General features: G+C 47.1%; 1 protein-coding gene across 3 annotated transcripts in view; it reads right to left on the bottom strand.

Annotated features, from left to right (window-relative positions):
* The window catches only part of LOC147120408 (myosin light chain kinase, smooth muscle-like), a 604,168-nt gene that overhangs the window by 404,584 nt on the left and 175,258 nt on the right, over nucleotides 1-24,326 (bottom strand). For all 3 annotated transcript variants that reach the window (XR_015078189.1, XM_085986292.1, XM_085986291.1), the window contains exon 3: nucleotides 8,320-8,527. Coding sequence is in view for 2 of the 3 variants with exons in the window: in XM_085986292.1 (XP_085842418.1) it covers nucleotides 8,320-8,527 (208 nt within the window). In the remaining variant the exon portion in view is untranslated. The remainder of the gene's footprint in view (nucleotides 1-8,319; nucleotides 8,528-24,326) is intronic.

Genomic DNA, 24,326 nt, shown 5'->3' with positions numbered 1-24,326 from the left:
CCTCAAATCTTCTATCACTTTGCATCCACCCGAACCCATGTGATCTCCCGGGAGAGGCGAAAAACCAGATAAAGACCCAATGGCCAATTTGGGAGAAAAAAATCTGGGAAATTGCTCTCCGACCCATCTAGGCGATCGAAATTCTTCCAGGAGATCACTCTGTCCCTATATTTTCTACAGTACTTACCTTCTGTAAAGGCGATCTCCACCCCAGCCAGGAACAGGAATAAAACCATCTCCTGAAATCTAACACAGAATTAGAACACAGTAGGAGCAGAACCAGGCTACACGGCCCCTGGGCCCACTCCACTACCCACAGGGCCATGACCATTCCGAACCTAGACTCATGTCCAATTTCCTGCCCGCTCCCCGTAACCCTTAATTCCCTTTACTTCTAGGAAACTATCTATTTCTGTTTTAAATTTATTTAATGATGTAGCTTCCACAGCTTTCTGGGGCAGCAAATTCCACAAACCTACCACCCTCTGAGTGAAGACGTTTCTCCTCATCTCAGTTTTGAATGAGCAGCCCCTTATTTTAAGATTATGCCCCCTAGTTCTAGTTTCACCCATCATTGGGAACATCCTCACCGCATCCACCCGATCAAGCCCCTTCACAATCTTATATGTTTCAATAAGATCGCCTCTCATTCTTCTGAACTCCAATGAGTAGAGTCCCAATCTACTCAACCTCTCCTCATATGACCACCCCCTCATCCCCGGGATTAACCGAGTGAATGGTGAGGCGGTTGAGCGGTGGTGACTGGTTCGCTCAGATCCAGATGAGCCGGTTTTAACCGATCGATGGAGATGTGGTCAGGCTTACCGCCGACGTCGACTGTGAAAGACTTGTCACCTGACGAGATGACGCGGAACGGACCAGTGTAAGGTGGTTTGAGCGGGTCTCTGTGAGCATCTTGACGAATGAAAACGTATTCGGCGCTCTTAAGCTCTATCGGGACATGGGAGCACTGCAGGTCGTGATGAGACGTAGGCACTGTGATGAAATTCTTAGCCGCCTCTTGGTGGCTGACGAGCTGCTGAGCTGCGGACCAGGGTTCCGTGTGAGGAGGAAGAAAATTGCCAGGAACTCTGAGTGGTTGGCCGTAAACCAGTTCTGCAGAAGAAGATTGCAGGTCATCCTTAGGAGCCGTGCGAAGACCCAGCAGCACCCAAGGGAGCCTGTCCACCCAACCAGTCCCACGAAGACTAGCACGCAGTGCAGCTTTAAGGGACCTGTGAAATCTCTTGCACAGACCGTTTGCCTGTGGATGATAGGCAGTGGTGTGATGAAGCTTGGTACCCAAACCCTGAGCCACGGCATTCCAAAGTTCCGAGGTAAATTGAGGTCCTCGGTTGGAGGAGATGTCGGCCGGTACCCCGAACCGAGCCACCCGTGACGAGATGAAGGCTCTGGAAACGTCCGCCGCTGTGGTGGCAACCAAAGGAATTGCCTCTGGCCACCGGGTGGTGCAGTCTACCACGGTGAGGAGATGCGTGAAACCACGAGAAGAAGGGAAAGGGCCAACCAGGTCCACGTGAATATGGTCAAAGCGACGCTCTGGAACTGGAAAAGTGGCCACTGGGGCCTTAACATGGCGATGGACTTTGGACTTCTGGCAACTCATGCAGGTATTGGTCCAGTCACGGATGTCGAGATGCATGCCTTTCCAGAGGAACTTCTTTGCTATGAGTCGTTGTGAAGCCCTCATACCAGGGTGCGACAAACCGTGGATTGTGCCGAAAACTCTCCTGCGCCATTCGACTGGTACAATTGGTCGGGGGACTCCCATCGAGATGTCACAAAGGAGTGTGGTCCCTGCGGCTTGAAAACTGACATCAGCCACTTGTAAGCTGGAAGGTGTGGTCCGGTATGCCTGCACTTCAGGGTCTGCCATCTGTTCTTCTGCCAAACCAACATAGTCGATTCCCAGGTGGACTGCGTGGACCGGGGCGCGGGAGAAACAATCCGCCACCAGGTTGTCCTTGCCAGACACATGTTGTATGTCTGTTGTAAATTCTGATATGAACGTAAGATGACGTTGTTGCCGAGCCGACCATGGTTCCGCTGTCTTGGCCATGGCAAACGTAAGTGGCTTGTGGTCTACGAAAGCCGTGAATGGGCATCCTTCCAGTAAGAAGCGAAAATGGCGGATGGCCAGGAAAAGTGCCAACAACTCCCTATCAAAGGTACTGTATTTGCGTTCATTTTTTCGTAATTGGCGGCTGAAGAAAGCCAGTGGTTGCCACGTGCCGTTGACCAATTGCTCCTGCACTGCCCCGATGGCATAGTCCGATGCATCTGTGGTAAGGGCGATGGTTGCACCTGGAAGAGGATGTGCTAACATGGTCGCATCAGCCAAAGCGTCCTTAGTGTTGAGGAACGCCTGGTCCATCTGGGGTGTCCAGCCGATGGGGTCTTTACCCGATTTACCTTTTAGAGCCTCGTACAATGGTTGCATTAACAGGGCCGCCTTGGGGACGAAACGATGATAAAAATTGACCATCCCCAGGAATTCCTGGAGAGCCCTGACGGTCTGAGGACGCGGGAACGAGGTAACTGCCTCCACCTTCGTAGCCAGCAGAACGGCGCCTTCTGAGGTGATTCTGTGTCCCAGAAAATCAATGCTTTGTAAGCCAAACTGGCACTTGGCCGGGTTGATAATAAGGCCATGCTGGCTGAGACGTGAAAACAAGGTACGCAAGTGCGTAATGTGCTCTTTCTTGCTGGTACTAGCGATGAGGATGTGATCGAGGTAGACGAAGATGAACGGCAGATCGTGCAACACAGAATCCATGAGACGCTGGAAGGCTTGCACTGCGTTCTTCAACCCAAACGGCATACGAAGGAACTCAAAGAGCCCGAAAGGCGTGATGACAGCGGTTTTGGGGACGTCCTGAGGATGAACGGGCACTTGATGATACCCCCGGACAAGGTCTACTTTGGAAAAGATGGAATTCCCTGCCAGGTGGGCCGAAAAATCCTGTATGTGAGGAATCGGGTACCGATCTGGAGTAGTAGCTTCATTCAGGCGTCTGTAGTCGCCGCATAGTCGCCATCCGCCTGGTTTAGGAACGATGTGTAATGGTGAAGACCAAGGACTATTCGATCGTCGAATAATTCCCAGGCGCTCCATGGTATGGAACTCCGCCTTTGCGGCTGCGAGTTTACCGGGTTCCAGCCTTTGAGCCCGTGCATAAACTGGGGATCCTGTGGTGGTAATGTGGTGCGCCACAACGTGCCTCGCGACTGAAGAAGAAAAAGTGGGCCTGGTAAGCTCCGGAAACTCACCGAGAAGATGAGAGAACTCATCTGGAGATGGGACTGCACAGGCAACTGACCAAGACACAGCAATGCTGCGGTGGCAGGGGACTGAATGAAAGGTGGCCGCGTTGATTAACCGGCAGTGCTGGACGTCGACGAGAAAACCATTGGCGCAAAAAAAATCTGCCCCCAGGATGGCCTGTGAGACTTTCGTCGTGATGAACTCCCAAACGAAATGCTGGCTGCCAAAACGCAACTGGACCCTACGCTTTCCAAACGTGCGGATGGCCGCACCATTGGCTGCCTCGAGGGAGGGACCGTGACCGCCGGATTGAAGATCGAGCTTCGACGCTGGTAGGATATTGCACTGGGAGCCAGAGTCACAGAGAAAACGTCGACCCGACAGGGAGTCTGTGATATAAAGGAGCTTCCCTGCGGAACCGACGGCCATCGCAACTCCGGCGTGTCCTTCAGGCCCTGTCGCCCTTCTCAGAAACCGCTGGTTTGAGGTGGGTTGTTTTTTTGGGAAAAAACTGCAGGGAGGACGGCAGCATCGGGTTTTCACGCCAAAACGAGCGTGGTATGCACGCCAGCCTGCTGGCGGAGGAGTCGGCTTCGCTCTTGTGGGGGATGGGCGCCTCGTGGTCGCATAACATTGTTGTGTGACAGTGAAAATTTTAACCGCTTCTGCAGCGAGTTCAGCACAGTCCGTGATCGCGGAATTGGCCAAGGCCGTCTGTACTGGCTCTGGCAACTGGCAGAGAAACAACTCCCAGAACAGAAAACATTCCGATTCTGAGCCCAAGAGTGTGAGCATCTGGCTCATGAGCTCTGATGGCTTTGAATCCCGGAGGCCGGGCATGGAGATAAGTCTGCGAGCGCGCTCCGACTTGGACAGACGGCTGATGACCCGCGAGGCCGTGGCGCTGTCGAGGGCGGAGACCACGTAATAATAATGGGTCGAATCCGCTACTACTCCCCGGATTGCAAATTGGGCTTCCGCCTGGAAAAACCACGCGGCTGGTTGTTGCTCCCAAAATTGCGGCAGTTTGAGGGTGATGGCGTTCGTGTCCATGATGTAACTTCAACGAAAATTGTTCAAAGAAATCGGGGTCACCAATGTAGGAACGGAGGTTCCTAGCTGAAGAATTGAGATCGACGCAGAGAATCAAAAACAATAACATTTAATGAACAAACGAAGTTAAACAGTAAACTGCTGGATACAATGCAAATAGGCCTGGTCTGGTTGAAAGCCTCTCTAGAACTGCTAGAAGGTTCCGAGCACTGACGTCATGACGTCATCACGTTCTTCCCGCCGTTGGGGGATCATGTGACGGGCGGCATGACGTCATCACGCGGAGTAAAGGAAAGAAGCCATAGTACAGTTAACAGATATATTAAAGGTGCAGCCCCTGGTTGCACTACATTGCTGTTAAAGGAATTATAAACAATTGTCCTGAATCCCCTGGTGGCTCCGCCACAATACTAGCTTTTTATTCTAGATTTATTTACTGAATTTAAATTCCCCAGCTACCATGTTGGGATCTGAACTCATATCTCTGGATCATTAGTGCAAGCCTCTGGATTACTAATACCAGTAACATAACCACGATGCTACCATTCCCCTATCAGAGGAAATAGTTTCTCTGATCTACCATATCGAATCCTTTTAATATTTTAAACACTGCAATCAGATCACCCCTCAATCTTCTATACTCAAGGGAATATAAGCCAAGTTTAGGCAATCTGTCCTCATAATTTAACCCTCATTCTGGTGAATCTGCGCTGCACCCCTTTCAAGGCCAATATATCCTTCCTGAGGTGTGGTCCCCAAAACTGAATGCAGTACTCCAGATGGGGTCTGACCCCAGTTGCTTTTAATGTAGCTGCTGTCAGTGCAAGCACAATAGGCACTTAATATAACTAAGACACAGCTGCTGGATGAATGTTGGGAAAGTAATTTGTGGTTGAGAAAGATCCTATCATCGTGTGTCAGGACATGACCTAGAAATCGGCGTTACATTCTTTAAAGCACTTAATTGCACTTATACTATCTTAAGAAAAAAGGGCAGAAGAAAGATTATTTTGTGGATGATTTAAGGTTTAATCAGCTAGAAACCTGGGAGCACCTATTTTTTGGGCTGATTACTCTGCGCACAAACGGTGAGGTCTGAGGGACCTTGGACCTCATTAGACGGAAGATGGCGCTGCGGTAGGAGGTCACGCAGGAAAGTAATGGAAGTTCACTTGCAGCAGACCACAGGTAAGATATCAATGGCCGGGGTGGGATTGCGGGCCTCGGAGGGTGCATCGTGGGCCTCGGGGGTGGGGGCAATCAGTGGCCGAGAGGGGGTGGGGGGGAGGTGGAGAGGGGGAGGGGGTGGGAGGGGAGAGATCAAAGGACGGGGAGCCTGGAGGTCATCGCCAGGGTGAGGAAGATCGGAGTCCAGGGCCAGGGCCTATACGTTTCCCTGAGTGCAGCCATCAGGGCAAACCAATATTGCAGCGGGGACCTGAAGTGGGCGTTCAGCTCCTTCTTTGCATATGGAAATGGCTTAACGCCTCCTTCAGGCGTGGGTAAAGGACGCCTCTTCTTTGTCTTTACTCAATATGGTGGGCGACGCAGTTTCGATTAAAATTGTGCACGCACTTCCTGAACACCATTTTGGGGCCTTAGGAAGCCACGTAACGCTTGAAAAACGGGCACTAAGTGACCCAATTTCTGGGCCAAAATGTTTATTATGTGATCATTTTTAATTTTTAGGTGTATATAATCATTTCAGTAAAGAACTAACATAGTCACTCAAAGAGGTCTCAAAAAATGTTCTGAGGGATTTGATTGGTTGCTTTGGTAGTTGTTGAGTGATAGATTTTTTGATTGCTTCTAAATGAATGCAAGTATTTTAAAGCAGTGTAGTGATTTTTCTTTCTACAGATAGTGGTTTTTGATTGGTCCATTGTTCAATTAATGGGACATAAGAAAAAACACCATTCACTTAACAGATAGTAGTTTGTTCTTTTTCAGTAGGAAACTTGAGCCAATCACAATTTTTCTGCCTTTCATGCATTTTCCCTTGACCAATGGAGTTTCCCCACTCCCTATTAAGACTTTTGATGAGTTACACAGTACAGGCATGTGCTACGTGCAAAGTTTTTAATTATACAAACATATTGGCTCGGATTTTCCGGGGCCTGCATACACGGTCGTAAGTGCCCCGCAAGTTCCGGATTTCCACATGCGATACGCATGTGTGAACACCCAGAACTTGCGATCTGTCAAGTTTCAGCTTGACAGATCGTACAAATTTGCAGGAAATGGACATTCGCTGGCGGAGAGTTGGGCGAGTTGCCCAACTACTGCCCAGCGAATGCCCACAAAACCCCTACGCCTGGTAAAAGCAGGCGCAGGGCCTTCTTTTACCAGCGCTAAGGTTTAAATAAATATTAAAATAATTTTTTTTAATGATTTAACCATACAAAAACCTTTAAAATTAGTTTAGGTTATTTTTGGCCCCATGATAAACGTTAACATTTATTTTTCAAAAAATGTTATTTTTGTTTTAAATGTTTAATTAAATTGCATTTTAATTAATTTTGACCATGTGATGATTTTAAGTGCTGTGAAAATGTATTTTTATGGGGATTCCTAATTATGCTTATGGGGATTCCGTACGTAAATGGAATCCCCATAAGAATAATGGGAATCCCCCTTTGTGATGGGTTTGGCCGGCCCAAGTGATCCCAGGGACGCTTGCGAACCGCCCGCGCCCTGGGATACGTGGGCCTTTACACAGGCCTACGCCTGCAGGTCCAGGAGCGTGAGTCTTCAAAGGTACGGAGGCACCAGGTAGGTGCGGAGTTTACTTGCGGTTCGGAGGCATTCGCTCGCGGGAAACCTCCGACTTCAATTTCCAGCCCATTATTATTAAAAATATTCCGATAAGGAGTAAGTAAAATGGAAAGAAAGGTGTGGGTCATGGTGGAGTCTGTTCTGCAGTAATACTACATGAAAGCTCACAGGTTCCTCCTCTTCACTTTGTTTGCTGTGTAATGAATAACAATCATTTTTCCACCAGAACATAAGAACATAAGAAATAGGAGCAGGAGTAGGCCAATCGGCCCCTCGAGCCTGCTCCACCATTCAATAAGATCATGGCTGATCTGATCCTAACCTCAAATCTTCTATCACTCTGCATCCACCCGAACCCATGTGATCTCCCGGGAGAGGCGAAAAACCAGATAAAGACCCAATGGCCAATTTGGGAGAAAAAAATCTGGGAAATTCCTCTCCGACCCATCTAGGCGATCGAAATTCTTCCAGGAGATCACTCTGTCCCTATATTTTCTACAGTACTTACCTTCTGTAAAGGCGATCTCCACCCCAGCCAGGAACAGGAATAAAACCATCTCCTGAAATCTAACACAGAATTAGAACACAGTAGGAGCAGAACAAGGCTACACGGCCCCTGGGCCCACTCCACTACCCACAGGGCCATGACCATTCCGAACCTAGACTCATGTCCAATTTCCTGCCCGCTCCCCGTAACCCTTAATTCCCTTTACTTCTAGGAAACTATCTATTTCTGTTTTAAATTTATTTAATGATGTAGCTTCCACAGCTTTCTGGGGCAGCAAATTCCACAAACCTACCACCCTCTGAGTGAAGAAGTTTCTCCTCATCTCAGTTTTGAATGAGCAGCCCCTTATTTTAAGATTATGCCCCCTAGTTCTAGTTTCACCCATCATTGGGAACATACTCACCGCATCCACCCGATCAAGCCCCTTCACAATCTTATATGTTTCAATAAGATCGCCTCTCATTCTTCTGAACTCCAATGAGTAGAGTCCCAATCTACTCAACCTCTCCTCATATGACCACCCCCTCATCCCCGGGATTAACCGAGTGAACCTTCTTTGTACTGACTCGAGAGCAAGTATGTCTTTTCTTAAGTATGGACACCAAAACTGTATGCAGTATTCCAGGTGCGGTCTCACCAATACCTTGTACAACTGCAGCAATACCTCCCTGTTTTTATATTAATTATATGCACATACCTTGCACAGTTAACTCCACAGTTACTTGGCGAACCCCACCAACATTGGCAGTTTCACATGTGTACTTTCCAGCATCTTCTTTTTGCACTTCTTTAATGACTAAGCTGAAAGTTCCACGTGTACTTTGTTCAATAATGTACCGATCGCCCTTTGGGACAAGCTGTCCATTCTTATACCATGTGATGTGAGGCTCTGGATGTCCCCTGACCTGTAAAAGAAGCAATGATTTACTACTAACTGTGATTGCAGATGAGTGGCAATACTTGTTACTCCAAGCATGAGGAGCAATAGGGGAAGGATTGTTCTGATCACTTTGTGCAGTGGCATCATAAATGCATTCAAAGGGAACACTTTTACAGTTACACTCCACATTTTGACTGGACCAATACTTTTGGAGCGGCCTCCAATGGTCCCTTTAAGGACCACTGGTTAAGTCGCTCACCACCTGGTACAAATGGGCATGTTCCTCCCATTTGTACCTGAAAGTTGCAATAGGGGTCCTACAACCGACAGGCAATGGCAGCTCGGTGTAATTATTTAGATGAGGCCTGAGGACCAATTACTCGCAATCCTCGGGCCTCCATCTTCCAGTGCAGGGATTGCTCCCTGCACCCATTTGGTGTCTGCAAACTGGATTAAACAAATTTCTAGGCCTGTGTCTTTCACAGCAGAAATTTTATGCCACAGAGGAACCAATAATATGATTCCAACCGTGTAGCACTGAAATCGCTGGTCCCCAGGATCTGCCTACAACTGTGTCTGAATGAGTTGACACCACCACATAATGCAAGGTCATTACAATGTTATCGTGTGGCACCCAATACATAACACACAACATAGTAGGAATGCAGATAGTGCGCAGAGACAGGATTTCAGGCACCAGCAGTACAAAAGTGGGCTGATCACACTGGAGGATGCAAAGCCTATTGGTTGCATGGTAGGTCTCCGTACTTCATAACGCAGGGAGCCTCTTCCCAATGCACTTCAATACAATGGGCACCGGCCCACATATTATTGCTCTCAGAGAGTCTTTAAAGCAATGGGAATTGCTTTCAAATTAAAAAGGGAGGCTGATGTTGCCTTTTGTGAAAAAAGCAAATCTTTAATCAAAATAGCAGAAAATGGAACTACCTTATTGGTAATTGAATAAAATGATTAAAGGGTTACAGCTTCCATACTGCTTCTTAGAATCATCTAGTTTTCTTTACCAGTTAGTTCCTTCTCCGCCACTTGTGTAATCTTGTAGACATGCCTCGAATTGCAACATGATTAACAATCCTTACCAGTATTATTTCTCCTATGATATTCTGTCCCTCTATTCTTTCTCCTCAAACCACCTGTTCACTTTTTTCCCAGTACCACAGAAGCTACTTTCATGATGACGCTTTCCCCTGTAAGTTGCCACTGCCCCTGTAAAATGATTGTTAGAAACGCAATGGGCCATAATTTGTTGTAGAAGTGAATCTAACAGCATCTGCCATTAGTTAGCCTTGCCCTTGCCCGTTTAACCTCAACAATATGTTGTGCCACAAGTTGCTGGGAGCACAAGTTGAAAATCTCACAGTGAGGGAAACCGGGCATCTGGGGTCTGAGTGAACAGGGAAAGCCTACACTTCAAAAGTACTTAATTGGCTGTAAAGCACTTTGGGACGTCCTGAGGTCATGAAAGGCGCTATATAAATGCAAGTCTTTCAATATGATTGAAGGATTGGGAAATAAACAGAGCAAGGACTGAGAAGGAAGTATAAATTAGAGTGGGTGAATTCAACATCAAATAAGGTACAGAAAGAGAAATAAAGAGAGGAAAAGAAAGAGAGGATTAAGAGAGAGGAAAAAGAGACAGAAAGGAAAAGTTAAAAAAAAATTATTTTAATTTTAAATTTCACATTTTTAAAATATCTAACAACATTTAAAACCCGAAGAAATTAGACTTGTAATAGTTAATTTTCAGTGCCAGAGAGGTTCATTGGCAGTAATTAACAATTAGCACATCATTAAAAGAATCTTGTGCATGCTCTCTAATGTTAAATATAAGCACCAGCCCTTATGACTTTTATTCTCAAGTTCTGCTGCAGCCTCTGTTGAAATGCAACAATAATATTTACATTTTTTTTGGAAATGTAAGTATGCTCATACTGTAAAATATGAAACAAAAGAATTTGGAGGGGGAAAGAGAAATCAGAATAGAGCTCAAAATAATATTTTTATTAAAATGTTATGACGTATACTTATATATCCTATTGTTCCTTAAAGTGAATAGGGCCAATTTTCCCGGGGCCCATAGAAATAAGCTCTATGCATAGAAAGTTTCTCAGAATAGCACTGGGCCTGACATCACTTTTCTCTTCACCCCCAACTTCCTCTCAAGGCTAATTTGCATGCTGCAGGTGTTAAGTGGGCAAGTGCTGAGGCCACCTACTGAGCACAATCAAGAGTGCATGTAGAAGCTCCAATTCCCATGATACTTGGTGACAATATGCCTAATGTCACATTATGTGAAAGCATGACTAAACATAATGCTGATTGATTCTTGGGAAGTACCTCAATCACAATCAGCAGGCAGCGAAGCCTGACTGATCACAATCACAGTGCAGCCAACCATGGCTGTAGGCATTAGTGAACCTCATGGCAATTATCTTCACAACAGTTCTGGGTCAACAGAGAGGCAGATACTGAGCTGTGCCATCTGCTGCAAGGATACATGCAGCATAGGGTTGGTATAGTGGGGATAGTAATGGTCAGCTGCAGCCTCCAGTCTGCCTCCATCTCCTTCAAGGCATGCTGACCCATGTGGACGGTGCAGTGGAGTGACAAACAAGGCCATCCTCCTTGTAACCAACTCATGTAGCACCACCTCTGTTACGTCAGTCATCAAATAGCATGGTGGGCTATATCACTTGCCTTCACATTGGGTTAACCTTCCCTTCGTGACTTCAAAGCTCTCTACCCTTTCAGCCTCGATAAAGGCTGCCACGGGATTCAAATGCCTTTTGGGCTTTTCGTAAGCCTGCAAGACATTTTGTACCCCAAATCTGTCACGTCCCTTTAATTATACACATTGCTTTAAATTTCAACTCTATGCAATTTCCGGTTCCAACACTAGGCAACCTCCCTGTATTCCCTGTATCCAAATCTGCACTTGACGCTGTAAATAATTATGTAAACAGGCTAACACTAGAAAATTGATTGCCGTTAGCACATTACCATTTTTGCACCAGTTCTTATCTACTTAGAACTAACGCACACTATACCCAAATATATCCTCACTGTCAGATTCTGAATCTAATGCTTAAAAAGTAACTAACAGAAAGTGGGCTTTACTAAAAGATCATCTCTGTTGACACCCCTCCCAGTCAGCCAAACAATGCTCTGAAACTCATTGCAGCAGTTTTACTTTCTTCTTTTAAAGAAATGTACTGTGCAAACGATTGTTGATAGTCCCAGAGTGTTTAATTGGATGTGCGCATCTAGGGGTAAAAATTGGGTAGCGCCACTACCTTCGCTAATTTTAGCGCCCCGAAAAAGTTAGCGCCCCCGCGGCCGATTTTCCCAGGTGACTCCCCGAGAGGGAGGAGGGGCCTAGTGCAGCGCGACCCAGGGCCCAGCTGGGCCACCAGGGATCGGGAGTGCTGGCAAACGAGCCCGGCACTCAAGAGGAGTGCTGGGCTCACGGAGAGCAGCCGGCACCCCGCGGTGGGGGGGGGGGCTTCACGGAGGCCGGGGACGGCAATGGGGGCAGGTGCTGGCAGGCGGCCAGCAACAAAAATGGCCGCCCGCCACCTCCCCTTTAACTAGTGCTGCCCCGGCCGCAGGTAGGCCCCCTGACCCTGGCGGACATAGCATCTGGCGGTAAGTCGGGGGGCGCCACCCAATATTACAGCCGGGGTGCGAGTGGTGCGCTGCACACGGCGATGACGTCATCGCCAGCAGCGCAACGCTAACGGTTAGTGCCGCCGCTAAACTCCCACTGAATTTTGCGGGGTGCCGCGTCCAGACGCTAGTTGATTTGCGCCCCGTTAATGCCCCTTAGGGCGCTAACAGGAGGCGCAAATCAACCGAATTTTGCCCCCCTAATCTCTCTGAGTGTCCGATGGATTATGCAGAAACAGGCCTATTTCCAAGATGGTTCTGTGTTTTTCTTTACTTCTATTTCCATGCTCCCTATTCTTTTCCCCTAACATCTCTCCTATCTTAGAAGTGGTTGAGCAGTAATACTGGCCATATGGAAACACAAGCCAAGTAGCATGGGATCTACAGTGTTCAAGAGGGATAGAAACATACAAGATAGGAGCAGGAGTGGGCCATTTGGCCCCTCGAGCCTGCTCCGCCATTTAATGAGATCATGGCTGATCATCCAAATTCAGTACCCTATCCCTGCTTTCTCCTCATATCCCTTGATCTCTTTAGCCTTAAGAAATATATCTAACTCCTTTTTGAATATATTTGATAAATTGGCCTCAACTGCCATCTGTGGTAGAGAATTCCACAGGTTCACCACTCTCTGGGTGAAGAAATTCCTCCTCATCGCTGTCCTAAATGGCTTACCACTTAGCTTTAGACTGTGACCCCTGGTTCTGGACTTCCCTGCCATCGGGAACATCCTTCCTGCATCTAGTCTGTCTAGTTCTGTTAGAATTTTATAAGTTTCAATGAGATCCCCTCTCATTCTTCTAAACTCCAGCGAATATAAGCCCAATCGACCCAATCTCTCCTCATACGTCATTCTTGCCATCCCAGGTATCAGCCTGGTGAATCTTCGCTGCACTCCCTCCATGGCAAGAACATCCTTCCTCAGATAAGGCGATCAAACCTGCACACAATACTCGAGGTGTGGTCTCACCAAGGCCCTGTACAACTGCAGCAAGACATCCTTGCTCCTGTACTCAAATCCTCTCGCTACGAAGGCCAACATACCTTTTGCCTTCTTAACCGCCTGCTGCACCTGCATGCTTACCTTCAGCAACTGATGCACTTCCCCTTTTCCCAATCTATTGCCGTTCAGATAATAATCTGCCTTCCTGCTTTTGCCACCTAAGTGGATAACCTTGCATTTATCCACATTATACTGCATCTGCCATGCATCTGCCCAATCACCCAACCTGTCCAAATCATACTGGAGTTTCTCAGCATCCTCCTCACAGCACACACGCCCACCCAGCTTTGTGTCGTCTGCAAACTTGGAGATATTACATCTAGTTCCCTCGTCTAGATCATTAATATATATTGTGAATGAATAGCTGGGGTCCTAGCACCGATCCCTGCGGTACCCCACTAGTCACTGCCTGCCACTCGGAAAAAGACCCGTTTATTCCAACTCTTTGCTTCCTGTCTGCCAACCAGTTCTCTATCCAAGTCAGTACCTTACCCCCAATCCCATGTGCTTTAACTTTACACGCTAATCTCTTATGCGGGTCCTTATCGAAAGCCTTCTGGAAGTCCAAATACACCACATCCACTGGTTCTCCCTTATCTATTCTACCAGTTACATCCTCAAAAAATTCCAGTAGATTAGTCAAGCATGATTTACCTTTTGCAAATCCATGTTGACTTTGTCCAATCCTGTCACTGTTTTCCAAGTGCTCTGCTATTACATCTTTTATAATGGACTAGCATTTTCCCCACTACCGATGTCAGGCTTACCGGTCTATACAAAGACCGACGATACAAAGATGGGAGGGAAAGCAGTGAGTGAGGAGGACATAAAAAACCTGCAAAAGGACATAGACAGGCTAAGAGAGTGGGCAGAAATTTGGCAGATGGAATATAATGTTGGAAAGTGTGAGGTTATGCACTTTGGCAGAAAAAATCAAAGAGCAAGTTATTATCTAAATGGAGAGAAATTGCAAAGTGCTACAGTACAAAGGGATTTGGGGGTCCTGGTGCATGAAACACAGAAGGTTAGTATGCAGGTACAGCAGGTGATCAGGAAGGCCAATGGAATCTTGGCTTTTATTGCAAGGGGGATGGAGTATAAAAGCAGGGAAGTCTTGCTTCAGTTATACAGGGTACTGGTGAGGCCACACCTGGAATACTGCGTACAGTTTTGGTTTCCATATTTAAGAAAAGATATACTTGCTCTCGAGGCAGTTAAGAGAAGGTTCACTTGGTTGATTCCGGAGATGAGGGGGTTGACTTATGAGGAAAGGTTGAGTAGGTTGGGCCTCTACTCATTGGAATTCAGAAGAATGAGAGGCGATCTTATCGAAACATATAAGATTGTGAGGGGGCTTGATCGTGTGGATGCGGTGAGGATGTTCCCACTGATGGGTGAGACTAGAACTAGGGGGCATAATCTTAGAATAAGGGGCTGCCCTTTCAAAACTGAGATGAGGGGACACTTCTTCACTCGGAGGGTAGTAAATGTATGGAATTTGCTACCCCAGAGAGCTGTGGAAGCTGCAACATTAAATAAATTTATAACGGAGATAGACAGTTTCCTAGCTGATAAGGGAATTAGGGGTTACGGGGAGAGGGCAGGGAAGTGGACGTGAGTCTAGGTTCGGATCAGCCATGATCCTATTGAATGGCGGAGCAGGCCCGAGGGGCCGTATGGCCTACTCCTGCTCCTACTTCTTATGTTCTTATGTTCTTATGTTCTTATAATTCCCTGTTTTCTCTCTACCACCTTTTTTGAATAGTGGGGTTACATTAGCTACCCTCCAATCCATGGGAACTGTTCCAGAGTCTATAGTTCCAGCTTTAGTTTTAGACTCCCCCACAAGTGAAAGCATCCTCTCTATGCCTGCATGCACAGAATGTATGCACAGCCTTCTGACTAAGGGGTGAGGATGCTACCACTGTACCAGGGCTGACACATAAACATAAATAATACACAAGTGATGGAGGGGAATGCACAAATTGCTCAAATGTAGAATCATCAGGATTCAGGGTATCACAATACATAACAACGCACTGTTAGGCATTAAAATTTGAAGACCATTAACACAAACGTAGAACTGTTACATAAATGGTGGACCTATCTTATGTTTATGCACAATGTTGTGGGAGAATATCATAGAAATACCTAGTGAGTTGGTTGATATATTGACATGGTGTGGAGATGCCTCCACTTTGAGCCGGCAGTTCACTTCACCTGACGAAGGAGCAGCGCTCCGAAAGCTTGTGATTTCAAATAAAGCTGTTGGACTATAACCTGGTGTTGTGTGACTTCTTACAGATATATTGACAGTTAGGGGGGGAGTGCATGGGTTTAGGTGCGGGTGGGGGAGGGATTAAGTTCGGCGAAAATTTTAGCACTGGCTGCAACGGACTGACTTCCAGGTTTAACTCAAGCTCATTTGGCTGCGTGTCCGTAACCCCCTCCAGAAAGGCGGGTTAGTGATTTGAATATTTACATGAGTGCATTCCAACAATATTTTAACAGGCATTTAAATTTAACAGCAGATGCACAGATTTCCCAGGCTTCCTGAAACTCACCATTGAAACCAAGGCGAGACGACTGAAAGGCAATTCATGGGGCTCATTAAAAGTCAGCCATATGACAGCAATAAATAGTCAGTGCTCAGAGCAGCTTTCTTACCTACCACTGGGAAAAGGGTTTGTTTAAAGTACTTGTAATGAGAGGCTAATTTCTGCATGGTGCCATCACTGCCTTAGATTGGACCTCGGAAGAGGAGTAAAATAACAGCAGCAACAGCCTGCTGTGGAGAGACCTGCAGGCTATCAGAAGAGAGGGGAGCACCAGCAGAAAGGGGAGCAGCAGAGGGGTCGAGGTCGCAGGAGGCACTACCCACGTCACAGGGTGTACAGGCAGAGGCTCAGCTTCCTTGACCTCTCGGAAGAGCAGTGTTTCTGGAGGCTGAGGTTGTCGCATCAGGTGGTGGCAAACATCTGCAGCCTCCTAGAAGAAGACCTGCTCCCTGCTGGACCTGGTGGCCACGCGTTACCAGTGGCTGTGAAAGTGACCACCACCCTCAACTGTTTTGCCTCCGATCCTTCCAGGGCACTACTGGAGACATAGCCAGGATCTCCCAGTCGGCTACACATAACTGCGTAAGGCAGGTCATTGATGGATTGTTTGCCAGGGCCGGCAATTATGCCAACTTCGCCTGTGATGACACAAGTCAGAATGAGCAGGAGCTCAGGTCTGCGCCTCTGGCTGGCTTTCCACAGGTGCAGGGCATCATCGACAGCACACATGTGGCAATCCGCGCACCCCCAGATCAACCAGGAGGATTCTTAAATTGCAAGGGGCTTCATTCCATTAATGTTCAGCTGGTTTGCAACCACAGGAAAAGGTTTATGTAGGTGTGCGCCAGATTCCCGAGGTGCTGCTATGGTGCTTTCATCCTGTGGCAGTCCAAACTTCCCAACCTCTTTGGACCTGCAAGAGACTTGAGGGGTGGCTGCTAGGAGACAAAGGATACCCCCTTCAAACTTGGCTGATAACACCTGTGAAGAACCACATCAAAGAAGCCCAAGAGTGGTACAGCATAGTGGTTATGTTATTGGACTAATGATCCAGAGACCTGGACTAATGATCCAGACACACAAGTTCAAACCCCATGAGCTCAAACCCCACCACGACAGCTGGGGAATAAAAAGCTAGTATCAGTAATGGTGACCATGAAATGACCGGATTGTCGTTTAAAAAAAAAACGATCTGGTTCACTAATGTCTGCTGCCCTTACCCGGTCTGGCCTTATGTGACTCTAGACCCACAACTGACTCTTAACTGCTCTCTGAAATGGCCTAGCAAGCCAAGAAGGTGGCTCACCACCGCCTTCTCAAGGGCAATTAGGGATGGGAAATAAATGCTGGCTTTGCCAGCGACGCCCACACCCCATGAAGGAATTTTTTTAAATGACCACCAGCTGTGTCATTGAGCAAGCGATCGGCATGCTCAAGATGTGCTTCAGATGCCTGGACAGATCTGGAGGCGCCCTTCAGTACTTGCCACCCAGGGTCTCCAGAATGATCGTGGTGTGATGCGCTCTGTACAACATTGCACAGCAACGAGGATTGGAGCTGCAGGAGGAACAAGGCACTGAACACACATCATCTGCGGACGAATCCAATGAGGAAGAGGAGGAGGAAGAGGAGGATGAGCAGGAGGCAGAGGATGAAGATGGCGACTCCAACGCAGCACCAGCCACTCACATTCCTTGTCGTTTTGCCAGGGATTCCCTTATAGCTGTACGGTTCAGTTAGTCACTACCACTGGACAGATGTAGCAATCACATCCAATGGCTGCTCTCATCCCCTCCCCCCCCCAAATCCCACTGACTCAAAGCACTCCTGTAACCAACCACCCATTGGCCCCCATCAATTCATGTCTTCCCATTCATTGACAAGCAACTGAAAAGGCGAGCTGCCACCCAGCAACCAAGAATGGGAAAGTGGTGGAAAGTAATCAGATTTATGTAATTGCAATAAACTTAACAAGATAACATTTTGACAAACACCCATGTGCATACTCTTGTGCAACTACAAAGTTTCACCCTTCCTTTTCCTTTCGCTTCTATGTGATGTAACCCCCGTGGCTTCAGCAGAGGTAGATGCAGGATGCTCAGATCCCTGCTCTGACCGTTGAGATGCTCTTGGTCGATGACCTCTGGGTGTTGGAGCCCACGAGGGCCCCGCCAATGCCCATGAGGGCCCCGCCAAAGACTGCTCCACCTGCACCTATGCAGGGGCAGACTCAGCCATCGTGAGACAAGGCAGCATGTCGGTTACTGTCTAAGGAAGGAGCAATGGGTGAGAAGTGGGAGCGCTTTGAGTGGAGTTCCCACTTCCATGTCCCCTTTTGTCATCATCTCTCTCATTCACCAGCCGCACTTCACTCCTACCACTCTGCGGGAGAGCAGCTTGGTGCAGATCAGTGACGTGCTGTAAGGCCAAGGCTAAGGTGGCTGTCATCCTATTTAAGGCGTCAGACATATTGACATCCAGAGTCTGCACGGCCGTGGTCAAGGCGTGCATGGACTCAGTTGATTGCTGTGATTAATGTTCCACGGGGTTGGCCAATCTGTTCATGTAAGAAGCCATCCTTGCAATGCCCTGCAACTTCAACCCACTCATACTTGAGCAGGACTCCTGCATTCTCTTTGCAATCATGGACAGTGTGCGGGAAGGCCTGCCAGTACGTTGCACATTCTCTGCTGCCCCTCAGTGATTATCCTTTGCATCGGTGGCCCCCGGGGTACAGCATCTGTGTCCAGCTGAGCAGAGCTTGGAGAGTGCTGGGTCCTCCGACGCGGACTCGCCACAGCTGTGCCTGCCACCACTGTCTGCTCTTGCTGACTTGTGAACTGTGAATCACCAGGTGAAAACCCAACTAACTGTCTAACTGGGCCCACCAAAGTGAGTAAATGGACTGCTGCAGCCCTTGACTGTCCTGAATCCATGATGAAACTTCTCCTTCTCTTCGTCTAAACTTCTAACTCCTCCAAATTCTATCTCTGAATTGGCCCTTTAAACACTGGAGTTAAGATTGCATCATGTGGGTCCACACCGTGCCCACTGCCGTGCATTCCAGGCCAATCCCAGAAGTAATATTACAAGGCACTGTCTCCATTAAAATACCACAGACCAACACGCTAAGACCTCTTCCGTGTTTCCCACCCTGCATCGCACACCTCCACTGCTTAGTCTCAGGTAGTCACAGTATGTGAACATTTCAAAGTCTGTAGCTTTCGTTGCTTTTTGAGGTCACATGTAGTTTCTAATAACAGTTCCACATAGTTATTGTTATTACTGTGTTCTGCTTTGGGATGGTTGTGTTTACAGTGTAATTGTTTTTCTGTCCTCTTTTCAAGTGAAATGTGACTCTGGAGAAGAATAACAGCAGCAGTATTAAAATAAGAGTCAGGTCTGGGATTTCCGTGTCTCTGCTCCCTAGCCTGCAATTTTCTGCTCATTCACTTTAATGGTCTGAGCTGGTGAGTGCAAAAGCAGAAAACTCCAGGAATAGCGTAGTTTGGAATGTTGGCAATTAGTTCTATAAAAACAGCTTTTCACACTGCTCTAATAGCCGTACCGATTGTAAACAACTACCACATAAGCACCAGCTCACATAAGAGTTTCCTTATATATAGGGGCAAAGGGGCTCACAGATCTTGAACTATATGTGAAAATATTCTCCTACAATAAAGTACTTTATAATACTGATTTATGATAAAAACCTGAGCAAGTTTACAAAAACCCTGGGGTTCATTTTATGAAGGATGTGAGCCTCAAATGAGTTCCAAATCATTGTCCTTGCAAGGTTTTTCAATTCAAATTTGTGACTACATTCCTTAGTATCTGTAGATTTATGGGCACCTATTAGTGCAGACATTAAAACATAATGACCCCAAAATTCCACAGGGCCATTTAAACATCCATTGGCAGTTCAGAAACACAACTCAAATGTAAACAGGGAGAAGTAGAAGGGGTTGGGGGTGGGGGTTGAGAATTAAGAATGCACCCTTCAAGAAATTAAAAATGGCTGAAGATTGCAGTAGCAGGCTGGGGAGCAGCAGGTAAGTTGGAGAGTGTTTGGCTCAGTGAGTTGACTGTCAGGCAGCTCGTGTGATTCTGTGCCACTTTTAAAGTATGTCTTCAAATGGGAGGACCTGACAGAAGCACCCAAAGGAGGAAGCGAAGTATTACAAGGAGCAGACGCTCATGAATGTGAAGCAGGAGAGAAAGACTGCTAGGTGCCCATTGGAAGAAATGTCTCATGTGCCATGTTGAGGGAGGTGGCAATGGCACTGAGTGCCAACTCTCTCAAATCTGGATCTGCAGACTAGTGCCAGAAAAAGTTAAATGATCTGACAAAGGCCTGCAGGGTAACACTCTCCCTTTAATTCCTTGGGTACCTGTTAAGTATGTGTATTGTATTGAACAATTAACACAAAGACTTAAACGTATAACTCAAACAGGTCTTTACTGGTTGGAGGTAGGGACTATACATAGGTCTTTACTTCATGCCCACAGGCGGGAACTGAGGGGAATCAGTACCCACAGTACTATTTATACCCCTATGGCCAGGAGTGGTACTGCGTATCACTACGCCCAACAAGTAGTGCAGTCCTGTCCATAGGTTCAAAGTAGCACACATATTACATACACAACATTCCTCCCTTCCTAGCTTTACAGTCATCTCCCCATTTAACATAACGTAATAACATATATACATATATAACTTCAGGTTTACATAACAGAATAACATAAATACATAGATAACTTCATGTCAAAAACAGATCACAGATTCAGTCTCTGCGGAAAACAGTTCACAGATTCAATCTCTGTGGTGTAGTCGGTTCACGTTGCTAGAGTGACTCATTCAATAGTCCTTCCATGGATTTAACAGTTTGAACTTCCGAACTGAATTGGCTCCGTTCGGAGGGACCACGTGTGTGATCTGGTAGAGGTGATAATGGTTCAGATGGGTCATCTTCTGTTTTTACTTTTCCTTTTCTGCTTCTTGGAGACTCTCTGGGCTCCATTGTCAGCTGCCACAGCTGCCAGCTGCATGCGCAGATCCTTCTTCTCTTCCTCCTGTTTCCGTCGTAGAGCCAGCTTCTCCCGATGTTCCGTAGACTTTTGGTGCTCCTCCATGATTTCTGCACTTTGGGAGTCGAAGTTACAAGCTGGGCAGGACAGGACATCGTAATATTCGGTGTCGTCCTGAGCTAGACCAGTGAGAGGGTCGTCTATTTCCTCCATACCTAGCTGGACGTTAGCCAGCTCTTGTTCCAAATCCAGACATCTTTCCTGAAGAGACTTCTTCATGTGTACCTCTGCATCCAGCTTTTTCTGGGCTTTCAGCAAGTCGTTTACTAGTGACCTCATTTGTGATTTTAATACTTCAACTTCCTTTGGAGATTGATTGATCGGACTATGCAATCCCTCTACCGGAGCAGCTGTTTCAGCGGTCTGTTGTTCTACGTTGACGTGAGTCAGCGTACTTTTGGCATCCAAGGGCTGCTCTGTTGCAGTCATCTCAGTCTGTGTTGCCACCTCAGCTCTTCCAATAACCTTTGAGAGCTCCGAACCCCTTTCGTTTGAATATTGAAGTTCATGTTCAAGTTTTTCCCATTTCAGAGTCCTGTCCTTCAGCATATGCAGGAGTTGGCTGACCGTTAACTCCTCTGACATCAGACGTTTTGTGTGCTCCTGCTCCATTTTCTCCATCAGCTGCTTCTGTTGTCTTTCCAGATTCTCCAACTCTATATCAAAGAACTCTTTCGTTGCATTCAACTCTTGCTCAAAACGGCGAAGCATTTGTTCTAATTGCTGTTGTAGTTTGAAATGGAGTTGAGTTCGAGCCCGGTGTCCCTCAGAAATGGGCACATCAGTAGACTTGCCAGACTCAGAATCCACAGTTAAACTATGTTGTTGTTGCTCAGTGGAATTCTGTGCTGAAACTTTGTCTTTTGCACCTGAGTTGGGCTTACCATCATCCGTTCCAGAGTCTGGGCCGACTATCTTCACCGAGTTCTCACTCGTTATTGTTTGTAGGAAATGCCAGTCCATATTCATTTTCCTAATCCACTCCCGTCCTAGTAGTGGAGGACCTCCTTCAGATATCACATATAAGTCCATTATTTGACTGTCTTCGCCCTTGTGGGCCACTGCAACCTCTATTTTCCCGATGGGGTACACTCTTTGCCCCGTGTATGTTTTCAATATAATCCCCGTATCCTGTAGGGGAATATGTTGGAATAACTTTCCGTAATCTTTCTTATTTATGACCGTCAATGCCGATCCAGTGTCCAATTCCAGTTTTACTTGGACTCCTTCTATCTGAAGAGTGACCCAAATTGTCTGGAGGTCTGCACCCTTACCAGCGTTGAGTACTCTTAAGCTAGCCAGTTCATTACAGCTTAAGCTAGCCAGTTCATTACTGCTAGCGTCTGAATCGGACTCCTGTTCGGTCACCTTGTGTACCTTTGCGTATTTTCCTTGCGGTGACTTCTTGTTGCTGGTCTTCTTCCCTGACCTGCATACTCTAGCTATATGTCCAAGCCTACCACAAGTTCTACATTCTTGGTTTTTAAACCAACACTGGTTCTGATCATGCGTTGTCTTTCCACAACGATAACATTTGCCAGAACTCACACCCAATTTGTGTGCACTGAGCTCCGGTGACCGTAGCTGCATTACTGCCGTGCCTCTCGCTGCGGCTTCGTGTGCTGCTGCCATAGTGACCGCCTTCTCAAGCGTCAGCTCATTCTCCTCGAGCAGTCGCTTTTGTGTATCCTGTTTAAATAAACCACACACAAATTTGTCTCGTAGTGCATCTGTCAATCCCGTTCCAAACTGGCAATATTTCGCTAATTTACGCAATTCCAGCAAATATTCAGCATTGCTTTCATGCTGTAGCTGCCTTCTGTCGTAAAATTTAAATCGTTCCGCTAGCATCAGCGGCGTGGGGTTTAGATGATCTTTCAGGACAGTAACAATCTCATCGAACGTCTTATCCGCCGGTTCATCTGGTGATAACAGGTGTTTCAATTGCCCGTACGTCTTCGCACCCATTAAATTTAATAATGTTAGAGCTTTATCTTGGTCACGAATTTTATTGGCCTTACAATAATTTTTTACTCTTTCAACATATATGGCCCAATCTTCGAGGTCACTATCAAAGGTGCTAATATTCCCGTGTTTAGGCATTGTAGATTTGCAATTTCTCAGATTTTATTTTCTTTACTTGTTATCAAAGATGGCGGCTTCCCGCTCTTGCCGTCGTCCTCCGCCCACAAAATGGCGGTTTTCCCGCGCTTGGCGGTCTTCACCCGTCCCCCGACGCCGTCTCCCTTCAGCCCTCGAGTGCGGCCCTTATCTTCGCCGCGATCGATAGCCCGCGCTGTGCACCGCGACTCTCGCACCTTGAGCTTCTGCAGCCGCCGCGCCTTTCAGTCCGAGTGCGGCTCTTATCTTTGGTCCCGATCGCTGGCCCGGCTGCGCCCCTCACTTCAAAGCGGCCCGGCCCTTATCTGCCGATCGCTATCGCCCTACCTCTCTCTCTTCCCCAGTCCTGTCTTTACTCCGGTTCACAAGCTGATGGAGGCTTCAGGGTCCTAATGCCTGTCGCTTCCAGTCGCTGGAAGCTGTCAGGATTTCTGCTGCCCTTCAGTTTTGAGTGGGGTGTTGAGGATTGAAACCTCTCTTCAACGTCCTGTCTTTGGACGAAGCCGCCTGGAATAACTGCCGCAGGGTAAGAGCCTGACTCGTCGCCAGTGTTAAGTATGTGTATTGTATTGAACAATTAACACAAAGACTTAAACGTATAACTCAAACAGGTCTTTACTGGTTGGAGGTAGGGACTATACATAGGTCTTTACTTCATGCCCACAGGCGGGAACTGAGGGGAATCAGTACCCACAGTACTATTTATACCCCTATGGCCAGGAGTGGTACTGCGTATCACTACGCCCAACAAGTAGTGCAGTCCTGTCCATAGGTTCAAAGTAGCACACATATTACATACACAACAGTACCAACACACTATTCATCCTCTAAAATGAATCGCTGCACAAGTATCCCCTCATAATCCTCTGTGATGAAGGAGCTCAGCATTTCAGTGTCTGTGATGCCATCTCCACTAACAGCAATTACTTGCATGTAGAATTTTAAAACATCAGCTTCAGCTACCCAATATGGGACACCCATCAATTGCTAGCTTTCACTGAATCTTGTTGCAAGAGAAAAGTGCACACTGCCCGTGAAAGACAGGCAGAACCTTCTACACACTTCTCTGTCTCCTTAATCTGAAGGGAGTTATGATCACCCATTCTTAGTTTATCCCTCCTTTCCTGCAAATCCATCACAGCAACCGAGCTAGAGGATGATAAAGAGAGAGTAGATGATGATAATGATGATGAACAGAAGGAGTTGGAGAAGAAAATTCCTCCTTGTGGATTATGGTGGTGAGGACGACAATGAAGATAATGACATGGAGGAAGAGGATATTAAAAACAAGGTTGAAAAGGAGTCCTATGATCATTACCCTGGCCATGTTCCTCTGCCACAATCCCCTCGATGTCACCCCCTGCATT

This window comes from Somniosus microcephalus, chromosome 4 (genome assembly GCF_052327205.1).
Source record: "Somniosus microcephalus isolate GS21.2 chromosome 4, FLI_Smic_1.0, whole genome shotgun sequence".
Classification (NCBI taxonomy): Eukaryota; Metazoa; Chordata; class Chondrichthyes; order Squaliformes; family Somniosidae; genus Somniosus; species Somniosus microcephalus.
Note: the sequence above shows the minus strand (reverse complement) of the source record. Positions and strands in the feature narration are given on the sequence as shown.